Source organism: Tachypleus tridentatus, chromosome 8, assembly GCF_004210375.1.
Source record: "Tachypleus tridentatus isolate NWPU-2018 chromosome 8, ASM421037v1, whole genome shotgun sequence".
In the NCBI taxonomy this organism is placed as follows: Eukaryota; Metazoa; Arthropoda; class Merostomata; order Xiphosura; family Limulidae; genus Tachypleus; species Tachypleus tridentatus.
Genome location: NC_134832.1, coordinates 153,713,315 through 153,734,104, shown reverse-complemented (window position 1 = coordinate 153,734,104; position 20,790 = coordinate 153,713,315). Strand labels below are relative to the sequence as shown.

Genomic DNA, 20,790 nt, shown 5'->3' with positions numbered 1-20,790 from the left:
ATTATGTTTTAACTGTTATTAGTAGTTCATTTTCAACACTTCTCACATGGCAGTTTGAGAGTAATATTTATAGATATGTGTGGTTGTTTTAATTATGTTTTAACCGTTATTAGTAGTTCATTTTCAACACTTCTCACATGGCAGTTTGAGAGTAATATTTATAGATATGTATGGTTGTTTTAATTATGTTTTAACCGTTATTAGTAGTTCATTTTCAACACTTCTCACGTGGCAGTTTGAGAGTAATACTTATAGATATGTATGGTTGTTTTAATTATGTTTTCACTGTTATTAGTAGTTCATTTTCAACACTTCTCACATGGCAGTTTGAGAGTAATACTTATAGATATGTGTGGTTATTTTAATAATGTTTTAACTGTTATTAGTAGTTCATTTTCAACACTTCTCACGTGGCAGTTTGAGAGTAATACTTATAGATATGTATGGTTGTTTTAATTATGTTTTAACTGTAATTAGTAGTTTATTTTCAACACTTCTCACATGGCAGTTTGAGAGTAATATTTATAGATATGTATGGTTATTTTAATAATGTTTTAACTGTTATTAGTAGTTCATTTTCAACACTTCTCACATGGCAGTTTGAGAGTAATACTTATAGATATGTGTGGTTGTTTTAATTATGTTTTAACTGTAATTAGTAGTTTATTTTCAACACTTCTCACATGGCAGTTTGAGAGTAATATTTATAGATATGTATGGTTATTTTAATAATGTTTTAACTGTTATTAGTAGTTCATTTTCAACACTTCTCACGTGGCAGTTTGAGAGTAATACTTGTAGATATGTATGGTTGTTTTAATTATGTTTTCACTGTTATTAGTAGTTCATTTTCAACACTTCTGGCATGGCAGTTTGAGAGTAATATTTATAGATATGTGTGGTTGTTTTAATTATGTTTTAACTGTTATTAGTAGTTCATTTTCAACACTTCTCACATGGCAGTTTGAGAGTAATATTTATAGATATGTGTGGTTGTTTTAATTATGTTTTAACCGTTATTAGTAGTTCATTTTCAACACTTCTCACATGGCAGTTTGAGAGTAATATTTATAGATATGTATGGTTGTTTTAATTATGTTTTAACCGTTATTAGTAGTTCATTTTCAACACTTCTCACGTGGCAGTTTGAGAGTAATACTTATAGATATGTATGGTTGTTTTAATTATGTTTTCACTGTTATTAGTAGTTCATTTTCAACACTTCTCACGTGGCAGTTTGAGAGTAATACTTATAGATATGTGTGGTTGTTTTAATTATGTTTTAAGTGTAATTAGTAGTTTATTTTCAACACTTCTCACATGGCAGTTTGAGAGTAATATTTATAGATATGTATGGTTATTTTAATAATGTTTTAACTGTTATTAGTAGTTCATTTTCAACACTTCTCACGTGGCAGTTTGAGAGTAATACTTATAGATATGTATGGTTGTTTTAATTATGTTTTCACTGTTATTAGTAGTTCATTTTCAACACTTCTGGCATGGCAGTTTGAGAGTAATATTTATAGATATGTGTGGTTGTTTTAATTATGTTTTAACTGTTATTAGTAGTTTATTTTCAACACTTCTCACATGGCAGTTTGAGAGTAATATTTATAGATATGTGTGGTTGTTTTAATTATGTTTCAACCGTTATTAGTAGTTCATTTTCAACACTTCTCACATGGCAGTTTGAGAGTAATACTTATAGATATGTATGGTTGTTTTAATTATGTTTTAACCGTTATTAGTAGTTCATTTTCAACACTTCTCACGTGGCAGTTTGAGAGTAATACTTATAGATATGTATGGTTGTTTTAATTATGTTTTCACTGTTATTAGTAGTTCATTTTCAACACTTCTGGCATGGCAGTTTGAGAGTAATATTTATAGATATGTATGGTTATTTTAATAATGTTTTAACTGTTATTAGTAGTTCATTTTCAACAATTCTCACGTGGCAGTTTGAGAGTAATACTTATAGATATGTATGGTTGTTTTAATTATGTTTTCACTGTTATTAGTAGTTCATTTTCAACACTTCTCATGTGGCAGTTTGAGAGTAATATTTATAGATATGTATGGTTGTTTTAATTATGTTTTAACTGTTATTAATAGTTCATTTTTAGTTTCTTTTCCAGTTTATTCCTACTGTTATCTTAAACACAGTAACATGTTTTGAATTTTTACCTGAAACTACTTATATTGTGCTTTTATGCAAGCAAAACGTTTTTAAACAGAGTGTATGGGGATCGTATTGGAAGGATGGTCACTGGGGCTATAAGTGCTGTCATGCATTGATCAAGAATTCTTACTGCACGGGAGAATCAGGAAAAGAAGCTAATTGTATGGTAAGTTATTTTGGTATTTGATGGAAATTAGTTTAAAAATATCAGTATAATCAGATCAGTAAGTTTGTATGATATACGTATGTCAGTCATGATTTATGGTTAGGGTGATCCACATATTATTTTGTCACAGAGTGCAAAATAAGAAAGGTTTCCTGCTTAACTACAGGATTTTTGTAATGTACAAATATACTTTTTAAGAGAAGTCCAAGTTTACTGAGTGTTCACAGTGACTAAATAGTACATGTTAACACAAATGTGGAAAACCAGTGTGTAGAACTTGAAAGGAGTGATTTCTCTAAAGTGATCCATTTTTAAAAATTTTATCCACTAACATTTTTACAATTATTTAATAAGTGTTTTTAGAATATACAGTTGACAATATTTGTAGTTAGAAGTTCAATTACCAGTAAAAAAAATTAACATTATAAGCTGGAAAACAAGATTGTCCCTTTGAAAATTTACAAACAATTTTGTAGACAGTTAAACTCTAAATTGTGAAAGTGTTGTCACTTTCATAGCTATGGATCAGGGATCTGGTACTGAAAACAATTTGGTATCAGTTTTTATTGTTTGATAGTGATTTTAAAAATTGACTCTTGCTATTTGATTACCTGATTTCTTGTGTTTAGGACAAAAGCTATACCTTTATAATAAGTGAAGACTTGTTTTTGAAAGAAACTGTGTGCATGTGAACTTAAACATACACACACACACAGGGAACCAAAAGTATTTGTTCAGGAAGGTGATTGATAAAAACAAAATATAAATATTTTAAAAACTGTATATTTTTTAGTTAAAATAAATAATACATACATAAATCTCAGTTTCATATCTTCAAAGTTACTATTTAGTTTCTAAGATAAGACAAATTGTGATAACTCTGACAAGAGCTACTTAACTGAGAAATTACATTCAGTGTTTGTTTGTTTTTTACCTTAAAACTTTATATGTAAGCTCTAAACTCTTGTGTGTTAAACTGTGAAACAGATGTACTGAGGTTTAGTGAGATTAGTTAATCATGGTTAAATTAAAACTGATAGCAACATCTAACCTGAGTGTTATTGTCTATTGACACTTTTTCAACTGATATTTTCACACAGATCCCTCTAGACCAAACTTGTACAGGATTTAGAACTGGCTGAATTAATTGATTAATTCTAATGGTTACTTTGATCAGCCTTATAACACTATATAACCATGAAACTGTACATGTTATAACTCTGAAAATTTTCTAAGTTTCTATTAGAAAACTTGACAGTATTTGAGTAAATGTAACAAGTCTGTTGTTAATCAGATTTTTGAACAAAGTGTTTTTACTGGGGATTTATCTTTAAATTTACAAACTCAGCCAGTCTGAGCGTGTTTTTACTAGGGATTTATCTTTAAATTTACAAACTCAGCCAGTCTGAGCACAAAGTGATTTTATTGTTAATAAATTTTTTTTTTACTTTCCACTTTTCGTATTTCACGTGTAGAACCTTTTGAATAAATATCAGAAGTTTGTTTTCAAACTTTATTTATCCTAATATTAACTGGAGTAAAATACAAAATTTAAATTACTCTTTTACTTTATACAATGATCATATCTTAACATTTACATCCTATTAATTCTTACAGTTAAAACTAATGGAATTTCCAAATCTTGATCATAGTTCTCTTGCTTCATAGCTTTACTACCTTCCAAGAATATGCTAAATCCCCTTACCTGTATGTGATGAGGGGGACCTCCCACAGAAGCTTCTGTTCTTTCAGTTTACCTCTTCTGGGATCTAAGGAGCCACCCATATGTTTGCCATGTGTTCGATCTGTGAAGGGGAGAAGAAGATCCTGGTGGTTTAGGGTTTCAACCATAACACACCACTTTGGCCTTAAATTCCTGTAGACAGGGTGGCCTTGAGATAGCCCCCCGAGGGTCAGTCAGCTGGCTCACTTGGGCAAGGGTCAACTGACTACTAGTGTAGGATGTTCTCAACAGGTGTTGTGGACATTGTCTGATGCTTATGTTCAGGTATAGTGCTCACGAAACACTTTGATTTTGTTGCAGTGTCCTTGTTTGGCACTGTAGTGCATCCCCTCATAGGGCTCCATGGTGGGTGGAGTCAGTGGGTACCAAAACATTCTTTTTTTATTATTGATCCCCGAAATGAAAACATAAATAAAATAGTGAAAAACAGTCCATAGGTAAATGACTATGTTTTGAAGATTTTGAGCAGGAATCTTCAACCTTTGTAACATCTGTACCTCATTTTCTTATGTTACATTCTCTTTTAGGACAAATGCCTCCATTTTATTCAGAAAGGACTTGCTAGCTCTCCTAAGTCAGTCAAAATGCTATGTTGGTGGAAACATCCACTCCTAAACACAATAAACTCTTCTTGCATTCAAAGGTGATTTAGGTTGCTCCCCATGCTACTTTGAATTAATCACAAGGAGTTGTTGTTCAAGAGATTTGAAGAACATCTTGAAGTCAGAGATCCTTGCTGGTTTCTCTCCCAAAGAAGTTTCTGCAGTGAGGTTTATCTCCACTTGCAAAGATTGAATTATGATGCTGATCAATGTCCTCATTTTGACATTTACATCACCACGTCCACCTGCCACCATCAAGGCAGGTTAACTTAATTACAAGGTGTGGCTATGTATTCCAAACTCTCTCTGTTTCTAATGTCAGCAATTTGGTCACTTGAAGACATCGTATTGTAGTTCCTTGACATTTGCTCATTGTGGTGGCAAGGATCATGATGCCTGTAAATGTGTAACAGACCCTCATTGCATTAATTGTAATGGCTCCTACCCATCCTACTTTTGTTCTTGCCCTGAGTGATTTGAAGAAAAAGAGGTGCAGTGTTTGAAAATAACTCAAAACATTACCTACCCTGAGGCTCAAAAGATACTGTCCACCACTTCACCTTGAGGTATGCTGCTGCACTTTGTTCCACTACTACAGTGGGAGTGCAGATGGATCTCTCTGTGCCTCTGAAAGAATTGTTCTCAAACCATATAAGTCTTTCAACCTCTATGGTTAAGAGAGTTGATGAATCTCTGTCCCTGCCATTCATTCCAGCAAACCCCAAGATCCGATTCCTTTGGTTCCAAGTACATCTTTTTTTCCTGCCCCAAGATGTATAATGATCATTCATTCATGTCCTTAGTTGCTGGAATATTCTTTCATGACAGAGACCTGCCCAATTGACCCAGGGCAGGATCCATGGAGGTTGACAGACCTTCCTTAAATAATGAAAATAAAGAAATAAAAGATGTGGTCAAAAACAAATGAGCTCTCCACCCAATTTGCCTACACATAAATAACAACAGCCACTTTGATATAATGGAACTGTCAAGGTTTACGTTCTAATCTGGATGAAATCAAAACATGGATTGCTTCCTACCATCCTGTATGTCTTTCCTTACACGAAACATTTCTGAAACCTGTTTTATTTGTACAGAAATGAGAGGTTGTGTGATGGAGGAGTGCATGGAGTGGTGGCACTGTTGGTGCATGTGCCCACCCTATCTTTACCACTCAACATGCCCTTTGAGATCGTAGACATCCATTTTTCTTTGGGTCATACCATCACTGTTTATTCTCTGTATCTGTCTCTTGAAGAATCATTTTGAGAGACTAACCATGGTTGATGCCACCAGACCTGCATGCCTCGGTGGAAATTGGATCAAGCTAACTGGCTCCTCTTCACTGCTCTCGAGAATTTGATTGTGCCATCATCTGTAAGTCATCAATAGATGACTTTGTTGGAGCAATGATTGGCTGTATTATACAGGCAGCTGTTCAGTGTATTCGTAAAACCTCAACTTTTCCCACAATATCCTCATCCACGGAAGAATCCTGCCTACCACATAGTATGCAAGGCTCAAAAACGGGCCTGGGATACCTTTTGTAAGTATCCTACACTCTCGACCGCATTGCTTTCCAGTGACCCTGTGCACATGCTTGACAAGTAAGACATCAAAGCCAGAAGGAATCTTGGTTAACAAGCATCTCTTTTACTACCAGTTCCAAAGTCACAGGAAACAAAATTCAAAAGGTCAATGGACAGTATAATTCAGTTCCCCTTTCAATCTTGCGCTCAGAGTTTTTTCATAGTTTTTGTCAGGTATCTAGCACTTCTGCTTCATCCTCCATCTTCTTAGCTATCAAGACTCAAGCAAATAGTCTCTATGACTGTAATCACCCCTTTACACTGGTGGAACTCAAACTGGCCCTTCATTGGTCTGGCAGTACATAGGTCGTACCTGATGATGTACACTACGAGATGCTATGCCATCTATCTCCTGCTTCTCTTGCTATTCTTCCGATTGTTTTTAATCTGATCTGGCAGAAGAATGTTTTTCCTGATGCATGGTGCTAGGCTGTAGTCCTACCCTCCTTTAAGCCTGGGAAGGATCTCAAGATTCCTTCAAACTACTGACCAGTTGCTTTGATGAGCTGTCTCTGTGAGACCTTAGAGAGGATGGTTAAGGTTTGTCTTGTTTGGTTCCTTGAATCAAACAACCTCCCATTGTGGGTTACAATGACAGTGCTTCACCATGGACCATCTGATTCAACTTGAAATGTCAATCAGAAAAGCCTTTCTCAAATGACAATACCTTGTATCAATATTCTTTGACATTGAGAAGGCTTATGATACTACAAGGAGGTATGGCATTTTGTGAGACTTCCACTTTATGGGTTACACAACCCATTTGCCTGTTTTAATTAAAAATTTTGTAATGGGCAAGCAATTTCAAGTTCATGTGGGTTTAACACTTTTCATTCTTTCCTACAGGAACTTGGAGTCTCTTAGGGCTGTGTTTTGAGTGTCACACTTTTCAGTACAAAATTTAATACCATCACTGAACAATTCCCTCTTACTTTTATATGCAAAAACGGCTCGTTTGGGCTGAGAAAACACTTTACATAGAAGAGAACAAGCGTTTAATTGGTCATCGAGGTTCACAAAGAAAGAGGTGAACTGACGGGAAGCTGACCACATGTTTGAAAGGGGTTGTGTAACTGTGTGTCGAAATGTAGAGGGTATTAGATGTTTGAATATATAATTTTATTTATTATATTAATATAGGTATAAAGCGTTCCTTTATATTGGTTTATTTTGGGTTTAAGTTGTTGTATAAGTAAGGCTTCTTTAATTTTACGTTTGTTTATGTTTGTTTCTTTATTTAGTATTTGAGTGTTTTCTATGGTTATGTTGTGTTTATTTGACTTGCAGTGTTCAAGTGAAGGTGACTTCACTGCAAGTCAATGTGTAAGTCACCTTCACACGTTTTGAACACTGCAAGTCAAATAAACACAACATAACCATAGAAAACACTCAAATACTAAATAAAGAAACAAACATAAACAAACGTAAAATTAAAGAAGCCTTACTTATACAACAACTTAAACCCAAAATAAACCAATATAAAGGAACGCCTTTATACCTATATTAATATAATAAATAAAATTATATATTCAAACATCTAATACCGCCCTCTACATTTCACACACAGTTACACAACCCCTTTCAAACATGTGGTCAGCTTCCGTCAGTTACCTCTTCTTTGTGAACCTGACGATGACCGAAGAAGGTCAAACGTTGTTCGCTTCTATGTAAAGTGTTTTCTCAGCCCAAACGAGCCGTTTTTGCATATAAATTTCTCAACAAGTGGGTTTCTCGTCATCACTGAGAATTCCCTCTTACTGTTGCAAACCGGTTCTATGTCAACGACTTCCACATCTCATGCCACTCATCAAACATGAGGTTTATTGAGCAGCAGCTACAGTCTGCCCTCAATCGTTTACTGAAGTGAACCACAGCAAATGGATTTAACTTCTTTCTCTCCAAAACTGTTTGCATGCACTTTTGTTGCAAATGTGGTATTCACCCTGATCCTGATCCTGAAGTTGTGCTGCCTGTGGTCCCTTGGGGCTTATTTTTGACTGTAAGCTGACTTTTATACCACACATCAAGCAGCTACAAACCAAACACACAAGAGCACTGAACATCCTCCATATACTCTCTTTCCACACTTTCCCAGTACACAGAGCCTCATGAACCTTCTTTACACCTCTGCCATTTTGAACTGTCTTTAAGTATGCTTCAAAACTTTAGTCCATACCACAGCGTTGCATCTGGGGATGTGTTTTCCTTCCTCAGTGGGTTATGCTTTTTCAGGACAGGTGCGCTGCCATTGTTCCCTTTGGTCTTCGTAACCAGGTACAATGAATTGGGTCAATTCTTGAATAGCATTGCTGTATCCACTGGTCAGCCCATCCCACCATGGCTTATGACAATCCCCAAATATGACTTATTTTTTAAATCATGTGAGAAAAGCAGATACTCCTGATTGGAAGTTCTGTCTTTTATTTATTGAACATCTTTCGAACCATCCCTCCATTCCCATTTAAAGGGATGGTTCAAAATCAGGTGATTCTGTGAGTTATGCCATGGTTTACTTTGGTTTGGTGGTTGTACACAGAATTCCCTCTACAGTTTCTGCATTCACTGCTGAACTGTATGTCATTTCTCTTGCCCTGAATCACATAGAAGCTAAGCAGTACTCAAACTACACTATTTATACTGATTCGTTTAGTTCTCTATTGGCCCTGGAATCGTTTCACATTAGTTCTTACCCTATTCTTGCTGATATTGAAAACTGACTGGCCCATTTTTTTTTAACATCTACTTCTATCTAGTTCTTCTGGATACCAGGCCACGTTGGTATTTGTGGGAATGTGATCACCAACACCATAGCTTTGGTGCTATCACTGCTGTGCCTGTTCCATACATGGACAATGGCCTTGTTTTCAAGGTTTGTCTCTGTGCCAGTTGACATTCGACTTGGAGTGAGCAATGTGAAAAACAAGCATTTCCAGATAAAACCCTCCATTGTACTCTGACTGTCTTGTTTCCTTAAGGATTGGAAAGAGGAAGTTGTCCTAACTATTGGTCACACTTTTTTAACTCATGTTTTATTTAGGACTGATGCACCAATGTGTTGTCTGTGTGAAACTCAAGAATCACCCACATTTCACTGTCATGCTGTCATTGTAACTCTCAATGACGGCATCATTTTAGACATGTTTTATTCTAAGGTTTATCCCTAACGTTAGACAGCATCATTAGCGATGATGATACTGTCCATCTTACAAATGTTCTTAGTGTTTAATGCTATTTAAGTTTTTAATTCATGAATTACTTTCTTTTTTTTTTAACATGATTCCTTTTTATGAGTTAAAGTAAAATTAGTTAGATATGAAATTAGAAAACGGCCATGACATCAAATAACTCAAAACCAGAACTGATGTTCAGTCTTAGCCATTAAATTATACAAGTTATAATAATTACAATTATGCTACAAAAAGACTTTACAACTTGTATTACAGTAGTTTTTCTCTCACCACTGTAAACTAGATGTAAAACTTGTATTTAATGTTATTTATGTTTTTAATTCAAAAATTAAACTTTGTTTTACCTTAACTTTCTTTTATGAATTTTAATAATTTTACTTTCTCTTTCACCGGATGTTTGGTGCCTAGTTGCTCTGTGCCATAAAACACCAGCATCCAATCAAACACCAAACTCAAAAAGATTGGGTAAACAGACAATTGAGTTATAATCATGTTGTGTGATGTGCTCATCCTAGGGTGTGTGTATCACAGAAATTTGTTTTTGTTTTTTTTATTTAAGATCTCTTATCTCACGCACTAAGTTTGTAATCTTTAATTGTAGTAACCGTGATAACAATATGCAAAAAAAAACAAAACAACATGAGTCTGAATCACTTTAGCCATTAGAAAACAAGTATCGTAGGCTACCTTTGTAATGATGATTGTATTTTAAAAATATTTATTTTAAATATGCAAACTAAATCACAAACTATTATCACCAAAAAAAATATAGAATGTAATTTAACTAGTTTTGTAAGTAATCTCTATGTGGGTTAAATATTTTGGTAGCTGGTTGAGTCAAACTCCAACAGTGTCAGAGAATGAATGAGATGGTCTCACAGATTTTTCAGAAAACTAGAATCTTCAGTATCTGTTAGTTATAAATAATCCATTAGCAAATGTCAGAAAATAATTAAATTTTCTTTATAAAGAGAGGTTCTGATATGATGTGCATGGTATGTGGTGGTTTTATCTCTAAAGCAACAAGCCATGAGGCTGTAAGTTTATTTACATTATGACTTAAAGTGTTGTGTAATACAGAAAAATAAAGATTAGAAAGTTACTCAAGTACTGCCTTTTAAAATCACAAAATTAAAACTTCAACTAAAATTATAATCATTTTTGTGTTTGAGTTGCTGACTGAAAGGAAGGTAACTTCCTGTATGTACCGTGGTTTTGAGGAACCGTGTACTAATTAGTTATTCAGATGTAATCATTGTTGATTAACTGATTGGCGAATACCACTAATTGTCCACTTTTAACAACAATATTCATTGCCAGAGGTATTTAGTTTGTTCAAACTGTTTTCAGACCAGATCATTGAAAGAACTTCAGCTCTATTATTTTCTTGCATGATATGTAGATTTTAAAGCAGGAAGAAGGTGTACCTAGCAAAGTAAATTAGTATAGTTGTTATGTCTCTGGAGAAAGGTAATAGTAGCAGATTACTTACAGTTTGAGTCCTATTAAGTCTGTTACTTGTTTTTGTTGGTACTAATAACAACCACTAGTGTCGTTTATTGTGTGAAATGATGAACATTAATTATACAGAATTCTGAAGAAAGAATTGTTCATGAAAACATTCACAAGCCTGAAGACGATGAAACTAAAATTGCTCAGTCTGTTACAGTTGAAAACAGTGATGCCACAACACCGTTTCAGGTACTGAGAAGTAACATACGTTTATTTTTAAACCATGCTAGTTTATGAATGATAGATATGAGTCTTGTGCTAAATGATTCTTTTATGAGGTTTTATTAATGAATTTGTGCCACTGATATTCAAAGCATGGAGAATCTGTTAGGTAGAAGCCAATAATAGTTGTACAGCTAAACTGTGTAGCTATGGTTGTACAACTGTGTTACGTAGTCATTAATAGTTGTACAGCCACGCTACGTAGCCAGTAATATTGTACAGCCACGCCACGTAGCCAGTAATAGTTGCACAGCCACGCCACGAGCCAGTAATAGTTGTACAGCCACGCTAATGAGCCAGTAATAGTTGTACAGCCACGCTACGTGAGCCAGTAATAGTTGTACAGCCACGCTACGTGAGCCAGTAATAGTTGTACAGCCACGCCACGCCAGCCAGTAATAGTTGTACAGCCACGTTACGTAGCCAGTAATAGTTTTACAGCTACGTTACGTAGCCAGTAATAGTTGTACAGCTACGTTACGTAGCCAGTAATAGTTGTACAGCTACTTTAGGTAGCCAGTAATAGTTGTACAGCCAGATTGTGTAAAAATTAGGAATAAACATTCATTAAAGCTGAATTAACTCTAAAACTTTCAGGCTTTAATCATGTATTCATAGGAGCCATGTATTCTGCAAAAAAAAAAAAACTTATGAGGTTAATAAACAATACATTTTCATAAATTCACCGTTGGAATATTAATTTAGCCACAGATTTATTTATTCTGTGGCTGTTTGAAGCGTAGAATTTTAAAACTTTTTGATTAACTTTGATGGGGGATATTTCATGTTCAAGAATGACCTTTGCAATAACAGTAGATATTTAAAAATCAAAGCCAACTAATTTTACAATTCCATAACTCTAATTTTGATAATTTGACCTGGAAGATAATGCTGTCTTATCATTAAAATAAAGTTAGAAAAAGAAACAAATAATTTTTTAAAAAAAATTTATGATTAAATTCAACCAACTTAACTGTTTTTTTTTTCATTTTATCTTCTAATAGTGGAAAAAAAAAATTTTAGAAGCTAAGAAGAAAAAGAGGAAAGCCAAGAAAGAACATAAAGATAAAATGAAAAAGGTCTCCAAATCAAGCTCCAGTTCAGATAGCTCTGATGATGAGGACAGAAGGAAAGCTAAGAAAGAACATAAAGATAAAATGAAAAAGATCTCCAAATCAAGCTCCAGTTCAGATAGCTCTGATGATGAGGACAGAAGGAAAGCTAAGAAACTTAAAAGGGTATTCACTGTTTTGGTATTGTACCTTATTTTAAGGAGTAAATTATTATGTTTTATTTCATATATAACAAGAGTATTGGGGATTAATCTGTTTACATGCTGTATGTAACAAAACTAATTTACTTGTTATCCACAAAGCTTGGAGCAGTAATAAATTTCTTACTGGTGATATAACTAAGTAAATAAAGTTTTCCTATGGTTGGATAAATGGAGATAAGAAACATTGTTATGAACTATGTTTGATACAAGTAGTTGAGTTATAATATTATTCTATTCAACTGCAATTTAGATTATCTAATTAACTCTCTCCACACAGGCTCGGTTTCACGGACTGATCTTGTAACATTATGTGCTTGTTACTGTTAATACAGTGAGCATATCTTCATGAAACTTTGCAGTTTACCAGTAAACATTACAAGGCTTTAGTACAAAAATATCATATTTTGTTGTTTGTTTTAAGATTTTTAAAGTAATGTCTTTCATTTTGAATGTTTACTATCCTACATATAAATAAGTTTATGCATCAGTAAATTGTCAAATGTGATATCTTTGTAACTTTTAGATAATTATCAAAATTTTTTTAAGGAAAAAATTATTTTATCTTCTTTTCACTGTTGTGTCTCTTTGTAGGTTTGGTTGATCAGCTGTCATAAAATATAGGAAATAGACATACATTTTTTCATTCGACTACAAATTATAACAAAACTACAACTGTTTGTCTTAAATAATTTAAATCTTGTACATATATAAAAATTTATTGTTTTTATTATATTGACCTGTCAGTCATGTCTGAATATCATTACAAAGGTTGAATGATATGGTTCATGTGCACTCATGTTATCATATTCAAGAATATAAAACTGGCCTTTACAACATGACTTATCTTTCTACTAGTGGACTAGTATTTTGTAATTACATTTCAGTTATAATATATGTGTATATACATTATTACTATTTACAAATAAGTTCTTAATTCAATAACCTTAGTCATATCTCAGCAACTAGAAAAGATTAGAGTTTTTAGTTGTATTCTAGTTTGTCAGTATTAGTAATCTGAGTATTTAGTTTGTAAGAAACTATAGATTTTCATCTAATCTTATATTGCATATAACATACCACAAAAAATTAGTATTTAGGTTATATTCAAATTAAGAAATTAATTACTGTATAATACTAAAATAGTAGATCGATCAATAAAATGTTAAATCTAAATCTAGAAAGGCACTGATATGGCCTTTGACCTGTGACCATAGGAATACCCTTCTTGATAGGGTTAAAAGCAGTTTGTTTTTAATTTAGTTGTCTAAAATGTTTTAAAATAGTGAAAGAGACTTTGTTAAGTAAAAGTTTTAAATGTTACAGTTAGTATAACTTGTGTTATATGTGGAAGATGGTTGGTTGATGTGTACCTACACTAACAAGCCTATTGAAAGGAGGTACGATGTAACATAAAACCTTCTTGTCATATGTTTGTGTTTTAAACTTGTGATACTTTTACAGATTATAGTGGAATGCTCAACAGATAATAGAGTTTAGATTCAATTTCTCATCCTATACAATAATGCAAATTTACTTTATTTGTTGTGTTGTGCTAACATGATGAAATGTTCTGCGGTAACCTTATTGCAACAGCTAAAAATATGTTACCATGAGCATACTTAAATATAACTCTTAACCTTACAAGAGTACCTGCTTTCTTTCATATACTTCAAGTAAGGCATCTTTTAGAAAAGTATGTAACTGCTAATGTTAGTTACAATAAGCCACAACATTGTAACGTAAACATACCTGTATATTGTTCTCAAAACCTTGGAAAGACACAGAAGAGCAAGAAGGATCACAACTTCAACTGGTTGTGTACACTCATGAGTTAGAAGTAGATCTTATCTACCTCTAAAATTTACAGAGAACAAAAACATAAAGCCAAATTACTTTTATTGGTGAAAGATGACACTATGTTAGTTCTTGTTGAATAGATAATTTAGATAGAGAACATTTCAGTGGACTGTATTTGGATGAAGTTTCTAAGTACTGGTGTTTAGAATGGCAGATTCTAGTAATGCATGGTTACTTGGCTCAAAAAGTGAAAGCTGGTGCTAGTCAAAAGTTCAAACTGATGTATTTTTTAAAGTAAACATTTACTATTTTGAAACCCAACAAGTTTATTTAGCTAAATATTCAGGTTCTAACTTCTAGGGAACACCATAAAACATGCTTATATTTTATGAATTAAAACTGATTCTCCATATATCAGACTTGTTTTTCATACATCAAGAATGTTTGTAAAACCATCTCAGTGTTTACATCATGTAAAAGAACTGACTGCCACTTTGCCTGTAGTCTGAAACTTATCATTTATGTGAAATGTGTGATTCTCAAAATGAAAGAAATACTCTACTCTGAAATTCATGAGTTTTACCAATATATCACTTCAAACAGGCCTTGTGTACTTCAGAATATGGAACAAGAACTTAGAGATAATATAACACATTCGTTGGTTAATAGGAGACACGTCTGATGTTTAAAATACCAAACTCTATTTAGTTAGCCCTATAAGTATAAAAGTCAAAACTATTTTTGTTAAAAAGTTTATTCCAGTTTGCAGTAGCTTAAAATTTGATACTGAACATGTTGCTGACTTCACCTTGTGTATGTCTATAGATCAGGAATATTTGTAGTTTCTAGTTGAATCATTATCAGATGAGAAGAAAAAATGTTAATTTATTAAAATATTTAATAAAAACTTAATTGATACATTATGTTTACAACATGTGCAAATTATAATATTTTTATTTTTATGGTTCGTTTCAGTATTAAATGTAAGTGGTAGTGCTATCAAAACATTATTTAAAAATTTGTGTAATAAGGGTCAACTTGGGACACAAGGCCCATTCAGAAAGAGGCCTAAAACCAAATGTACCCCATCTGTGGTGAAAAAAAAAAAAAAAAAAGCACAGTGTCTTGTAACAGGTGATATCCAATGATTTCAATAGTCAAGGACAAAACCCTGTCCTAATATTAGAGACATCTACCACAGACAGCCCATGTGTAGTTTTGTACAGTACCAATCAATACAAATAAAAATGTAACCCCTAAACTCTATGGTGTATACATACATACATACATATATATATGGTAAGAATTTTCAAGGTCACAAGTAACCATCTCTATCAAACCCTGATAGGCTACTTTGTAACCAAAAACTAGCTATCACTAATTATAAAAGGTTTATTCCTGTTATCGCTCTGTCGAGAACACTTTCAAGCTCCTGTTTTGATAATACTCACATACACATCATCACTTACCAACAAAATTATTACCTGATGATTGTTCTTGAGTCAGCTATGGTGTTTAGTTCAAAGTTTCATGATACTGAGCTGTAACTGAAAGCAAAACAAAATTTATCAATTAGTTTCAGCTAAGCTTTATTTTCAATTTATGTATTAGGCCTAAAGCTTAACTAAGACTACAAATAGGCCTATTATTACTAACATTGTACAGTTGGTGTTTAAAAAGTTTCATGTGGTGAACAAATATTAATTAATAAATATTATTTTGGTATTTTAACACAAGTATTACCTACAATGCCTAAAACATGGAAAAAAATAAACGTTTATTACTACCAAGTATTGTCATCTTTTTCTCCTTTATACAGTCAAGAAAGTTGAAAATTTGTGTCAAAATGCTCATACTATGTTTTGGAATTCCTCACCTATAATACAGTGGTGAAAAGGCTTAAGAGTGCTATTGTTTCTTACAACCTTTTATTCATAATAACATTTCATTTTCCCATGTAATTTTTACTAAAAATGTGGTTATCAAAGAATTACTAAGAGACTGCTGAAATAAGTAGAGTAGGTGCATTTTGGAGGTACAGACAAATTAGTTTCAGTTTAAGTCTGTACATTTTGTGATCATTCAACAGTGGTTTCCCATCATTTGTGATGGGCTTTTGTAACTGAAAATATTTTGAGTTACGTAAGATTTTGTGGATTTCTGGCTTAAAATACAAGTTATGATTGGTTTGAAAGTTCAAGGTCTTTGTGTGTAAAACTAAAGACAAGATTAAGTAGATACAATAGGTAATCTGTGCTGAAACTAAATTAAGTAAATAATATTGTTATTACTCTAAAAATATAATACAATTTTACTTACTTGTTCATATAGGTAATCTGTGCTGAAACTAAATTAACTAAATAATATTGTTATTACTCTAAAAATATAATACAATTTTACTTACTTGTTCATATAGGTAATCTGTGCTGCAACTAAATTAAGTAAATAATATTGTTATTACTCTAAAAATATAATACAATTTTACTTGTTCATATAGGTAATCTGTGCTGAAACTAAATTAAGTAAATAATATTGTTATTACTCTAAAAATATAATACAATTTTACTTACTTGTTCATATAGGTAATCTGTGCTGAAACTAAATTAAGTAAATAATATTGTTATTACTCTAAAAATATAATACAATTTTACTTGTTCATATAGGTAATCTGTGCTGAAACTAAATTAAGTAAATAATATTGTTATTACTCTAAAAAATATAATACAATTTTACTTACTTGTTCATATAGGTAATCTGTGCTGCAACTAAATTAAGTAAATAATATTGTTATTACTCTAAAAATATAATACAATTTTACTTGTTCATATAGGTAATCTGTGCTGAAACTAAATTAAGTAAATAATATTGTTATTACTCTAAAAATATAATACAATTTTACTTACTTGTTCATATAGGTAATCTGTGCTGAACTAAATTAAGTAAATAATATTGTTATTACTCTAAAAAATATAATACAATTTTACTTACTTGTTCATATAGGTAATCTGTGCTGAAACTAAATTAAGTAAATAATATTGTTATTACTCTAAAAATATAATACAATTTTACTTACTTGTTCATATAGGTAATCTGTGCTGAAACTAAATTAAGTAAATAATATTGTTATTACTCTAAAAATATAATACAATTTTACTTACTTGTTCATATAGGTAATCTGTGCTGAACTAAATTAAGTAAATATTGTTATTACTCTAAAAAATATAATACAATTTTACTTACTTGTTCATATAGGTAATCTGTGCTGAAACTAAATTAACTAAATAATATTGTTATTACTCTAAAAAATATAATACAATTTTACTTACTTGTTCATATAGGTAATCTGTGCTGAAACTAAATTAAGTAAATAATATTGTTATTACTCTAAAAATATAATACAATTTTACTTGTTCATATAGGTAATCTGTGCTGAACTAAATTAAGTAAATAATATTGTTATTACTCTAAAAATATAATACAATTTTACTTACTTGTTCATATAGGTAATCTGTGCTGAACTAAATTAAGTAAATAATATTGTTATTACCTAAAAAATATAATACAATTTTACTTACTTGTTCATATAGGTAATCTGTGCTGAAACTAAATTAAATAAATAATATTGTTATTACTCTAAAAAATATAATACAATTTTACTTACTTGTTCATATAGGTAATCTGTGCTGAAACTAAATTAAGTAAATAATATTGTTATTACTCTAAAAATATAATACAATTTTACTTACTTGTTCATATAGGTAATCTGTGCTGAAACTAAATTAAGTAAATAATATTGTTATTACTCTAAAAATATAATACAATTTTACTTACTTGTTCATATAGGTAATCTGTGCTGAAACTAAATTAACTAAATAATATTGTTATTACTCTAAAAATATAATACAATTTTACTTACTTGTTCATATAGGTAATCTGTGCTGAAACTAAATTAAGTAAATAATATTGTTATTACTCTAAAAATATAATACAATTTTACTTACTTGTTCATATAGGTAATCTGTGCTGCAACTAAATTAAGTAAATAATATTGTTATTACTCTAAAAATATAATACAATTTTACTTACTTGTTCATATAGGTAATCTGTGCTGCAACTAAATTAAGTAAATAATATTGTTATTACTCTAAAAATATAATACAATTTTACTTACTTGTTCATATAGGTAATCTGTGCTGAAACTAAATTAAGTAAATAATATTGTTATTACTCTAAAAATATAATACAATTTTACTTACTTGTTCATATAGGTAATCTGGGCTGAAACTAAATTAAGTAAATAATATTGTTATTACTCTAAAAATATAATACAATTTTACTTGTTCATATAGGTAATCTGTGCTGAAACTAAATTAAGTAAATAATATTGTTATTACTCTAAAAATATAATACAATTTTACTTACTTGTTCATATAGGTAATCTGTGCTGAAACTAAATTAAGTAAATAATATTGTTATTACTCTAAAAATATAATACAATTTTACTTACTTGTTCATATAGGTAATCTGTGCTGAAACTAAATTAAGTAAATAATATTGTTATTACTCTAAAAATATAATACAATTTTACTTACTTGATCTAGTTCATACTATAGCAGTCGTCATGTATGAAAACTGGTGGTGTAAATAGCCGATACAACACTGTTGTATTCCATTCAGCTTGGTAATCCTCGATATTGGGTGAAAGATGGGGCAAATGTAGTATGATTGACATATTATATTCTTCTTGACTTTTACTTGTGCATTTTCATTATTTTACACTTGTTGTGTATATAACAAAAAAATTTTGGGATTGGCTTTACAATGGAAGTGTTTAAACAAGACTGATTTTCCGATACTGAGTATGTGATAGAACTGTGTAGTCAGTTAACATGTAAGTAACACATCTGATACTGAATGTGATAGAACTGTGTGGTCAGTTGACATGTACGTAACACATCTGATACTGAATGTGTGACTGAATTGTGTAGTCATTTAATGTCTTTGTATGTAGAGTCATGAAAAGTTTAAATTACAAATGGTCCTAATTTTTAACTGTAATAATAAACTGGACTTGTGATTCCTTCATAACTGGCTTGGACATTTTATTTACTGTATAGTTTTTCTTTAAACTTCTTTCAAGATGCAGCATCCACCCACCCATTTATATAAAGATTGTATTACATTCAGATATTTGTTTTATTGGATGAAGATTACTGTATCACAGTTGAATATCTTTTATAAGAGGAAGATTCTTTTAAAAAGAAACATTAGAGCTGTGTAAGTTTAAATGAAATTTTTTAATGTCAAAATGTTGGAAGGTTTTAAACATTAAGTCTTGTAGATGAGAAAACAGCATCCATTATTTAAGTGTCTGGTATTTTCATATGATTGAAAGTTAGAGAAATTATAATTTCATTATCCCCAGGCATTGAAGAAAGAAGAAAAACAGCAGAGAGAAGCTAAAAAGTTGCTTTCAATGGATGAACGGGACCGGCCTTACAACAGTATGTATAATGTCAAAGCTGTAACAGAAGAGGAAATGGAAGCTTACTTCATGAAAAGACTCCCACCAGAAGACCCCATGGCTGCATTCCTTGGAAACTAGCAAGCAGCTTGCTAAACCTGTTGTTAAGACAGTTTCTAAAGTGTTTAATATTTTAAAAGAACAGGTAATTAGTCTGAGAATAGTCGTGATAATTAACCATCCTCAGGTCCATAAATGAAGGAAATTTGATGATCTCTTCTAGCATTGGAACAATGGATTTTGTTTTAACAAGTTCAGCTCAGTGTTTGCTTTTAGAGATGGAAACAAGCTTCAAATTATTTTTTTGTATGAGGATGAACATTGGGATACAACATCTGATAAAATAATGATTTTCCTGTAACCTTCTCTAAGTGCTATTTCAGCCTTAATGGATCGACATGCAATTTGAAATAAATTTTAAAAAATGCTTGTTTAATGGTCTACAGAGATGAGCCAATAAATTCACTACATGATTGATGCAAGAAGTACAAAGGTAAAGATATAAAATATGATTGAGTGAGGTTTACTGCTGTATAGTTTATTTTATTTGATGATTGATTCATTATCCACGACCTTATTAGACAAGCAGGAATAGTACATTGTTTTACTACAGGTGTAATTCAACTACACCTCCAGTACCAAGTTAAATAAGGTTCTACATTTACTCCATAAAAGGATGATTGAATGTTTAACATTCATACCATGATGTTGTGTGTCTCAATACATGTACAGTAAAAGAAAATTAGAATTGGCAAAGGTTAGAGATAGTAACAATAAACAAACATGAGATGTTTAAATATGGAAGTATGTAAACATTTACTTCTAACTAGACTTATGATGGATATATGTTTGGGTTAGTTTAAACTGTATATAGTACAGAACCTAATGTTTGTTTTTAAATACACATTAAATGATTTAATACTGACTTACTGTTCCTCCTCTTATTGAAAAACTGTGTTGTAATAAAAACAATTTTGAAAGCTTG

At 31.5% G+C, this 20,790-nt stretch overlaps 1 protein-coding gene across 2 annotated transcripts in view; it reads left to right on the top strand.

The window, feature by feature from the left end:
* The window catches only part of LOC143223776 (pre-mRNA-splicing factor SLU7-like), a 46,074-nt gene extending 25,284 nt beyond the window's left edge, over window positions 1-20,790 (top strand). The window contains exons 6-10 of one of the 2 annotated variants that reach the window (XM_076452196.1): window positions 2,241-2,351; window positions 11,065-11,175; window positions 12,213-12,287; window positions 12,375-12,446; window positions 19,707-20,790. In XM_076452196.1, the coding sequence (XP_076308311.1) occupies window positions 2,241-2,351; window positions 11,065-11,175; window positions 12,213-12,287; window positions 12,375-12,446; window positions 19,707-19,886 (549 nt within the window). In that variant the 3' untranslated portion in view covers window positions 19,887-20,790. Of the gene's footprint in view, window positions 1-2,240; window positions 2,352-11,064; window positions 11,176-12,212; window positions 12,447-19,706 lie in introns of both variants that reach the window. The other variant, XM_076452195.1, reaches the window with a different exon arrangement.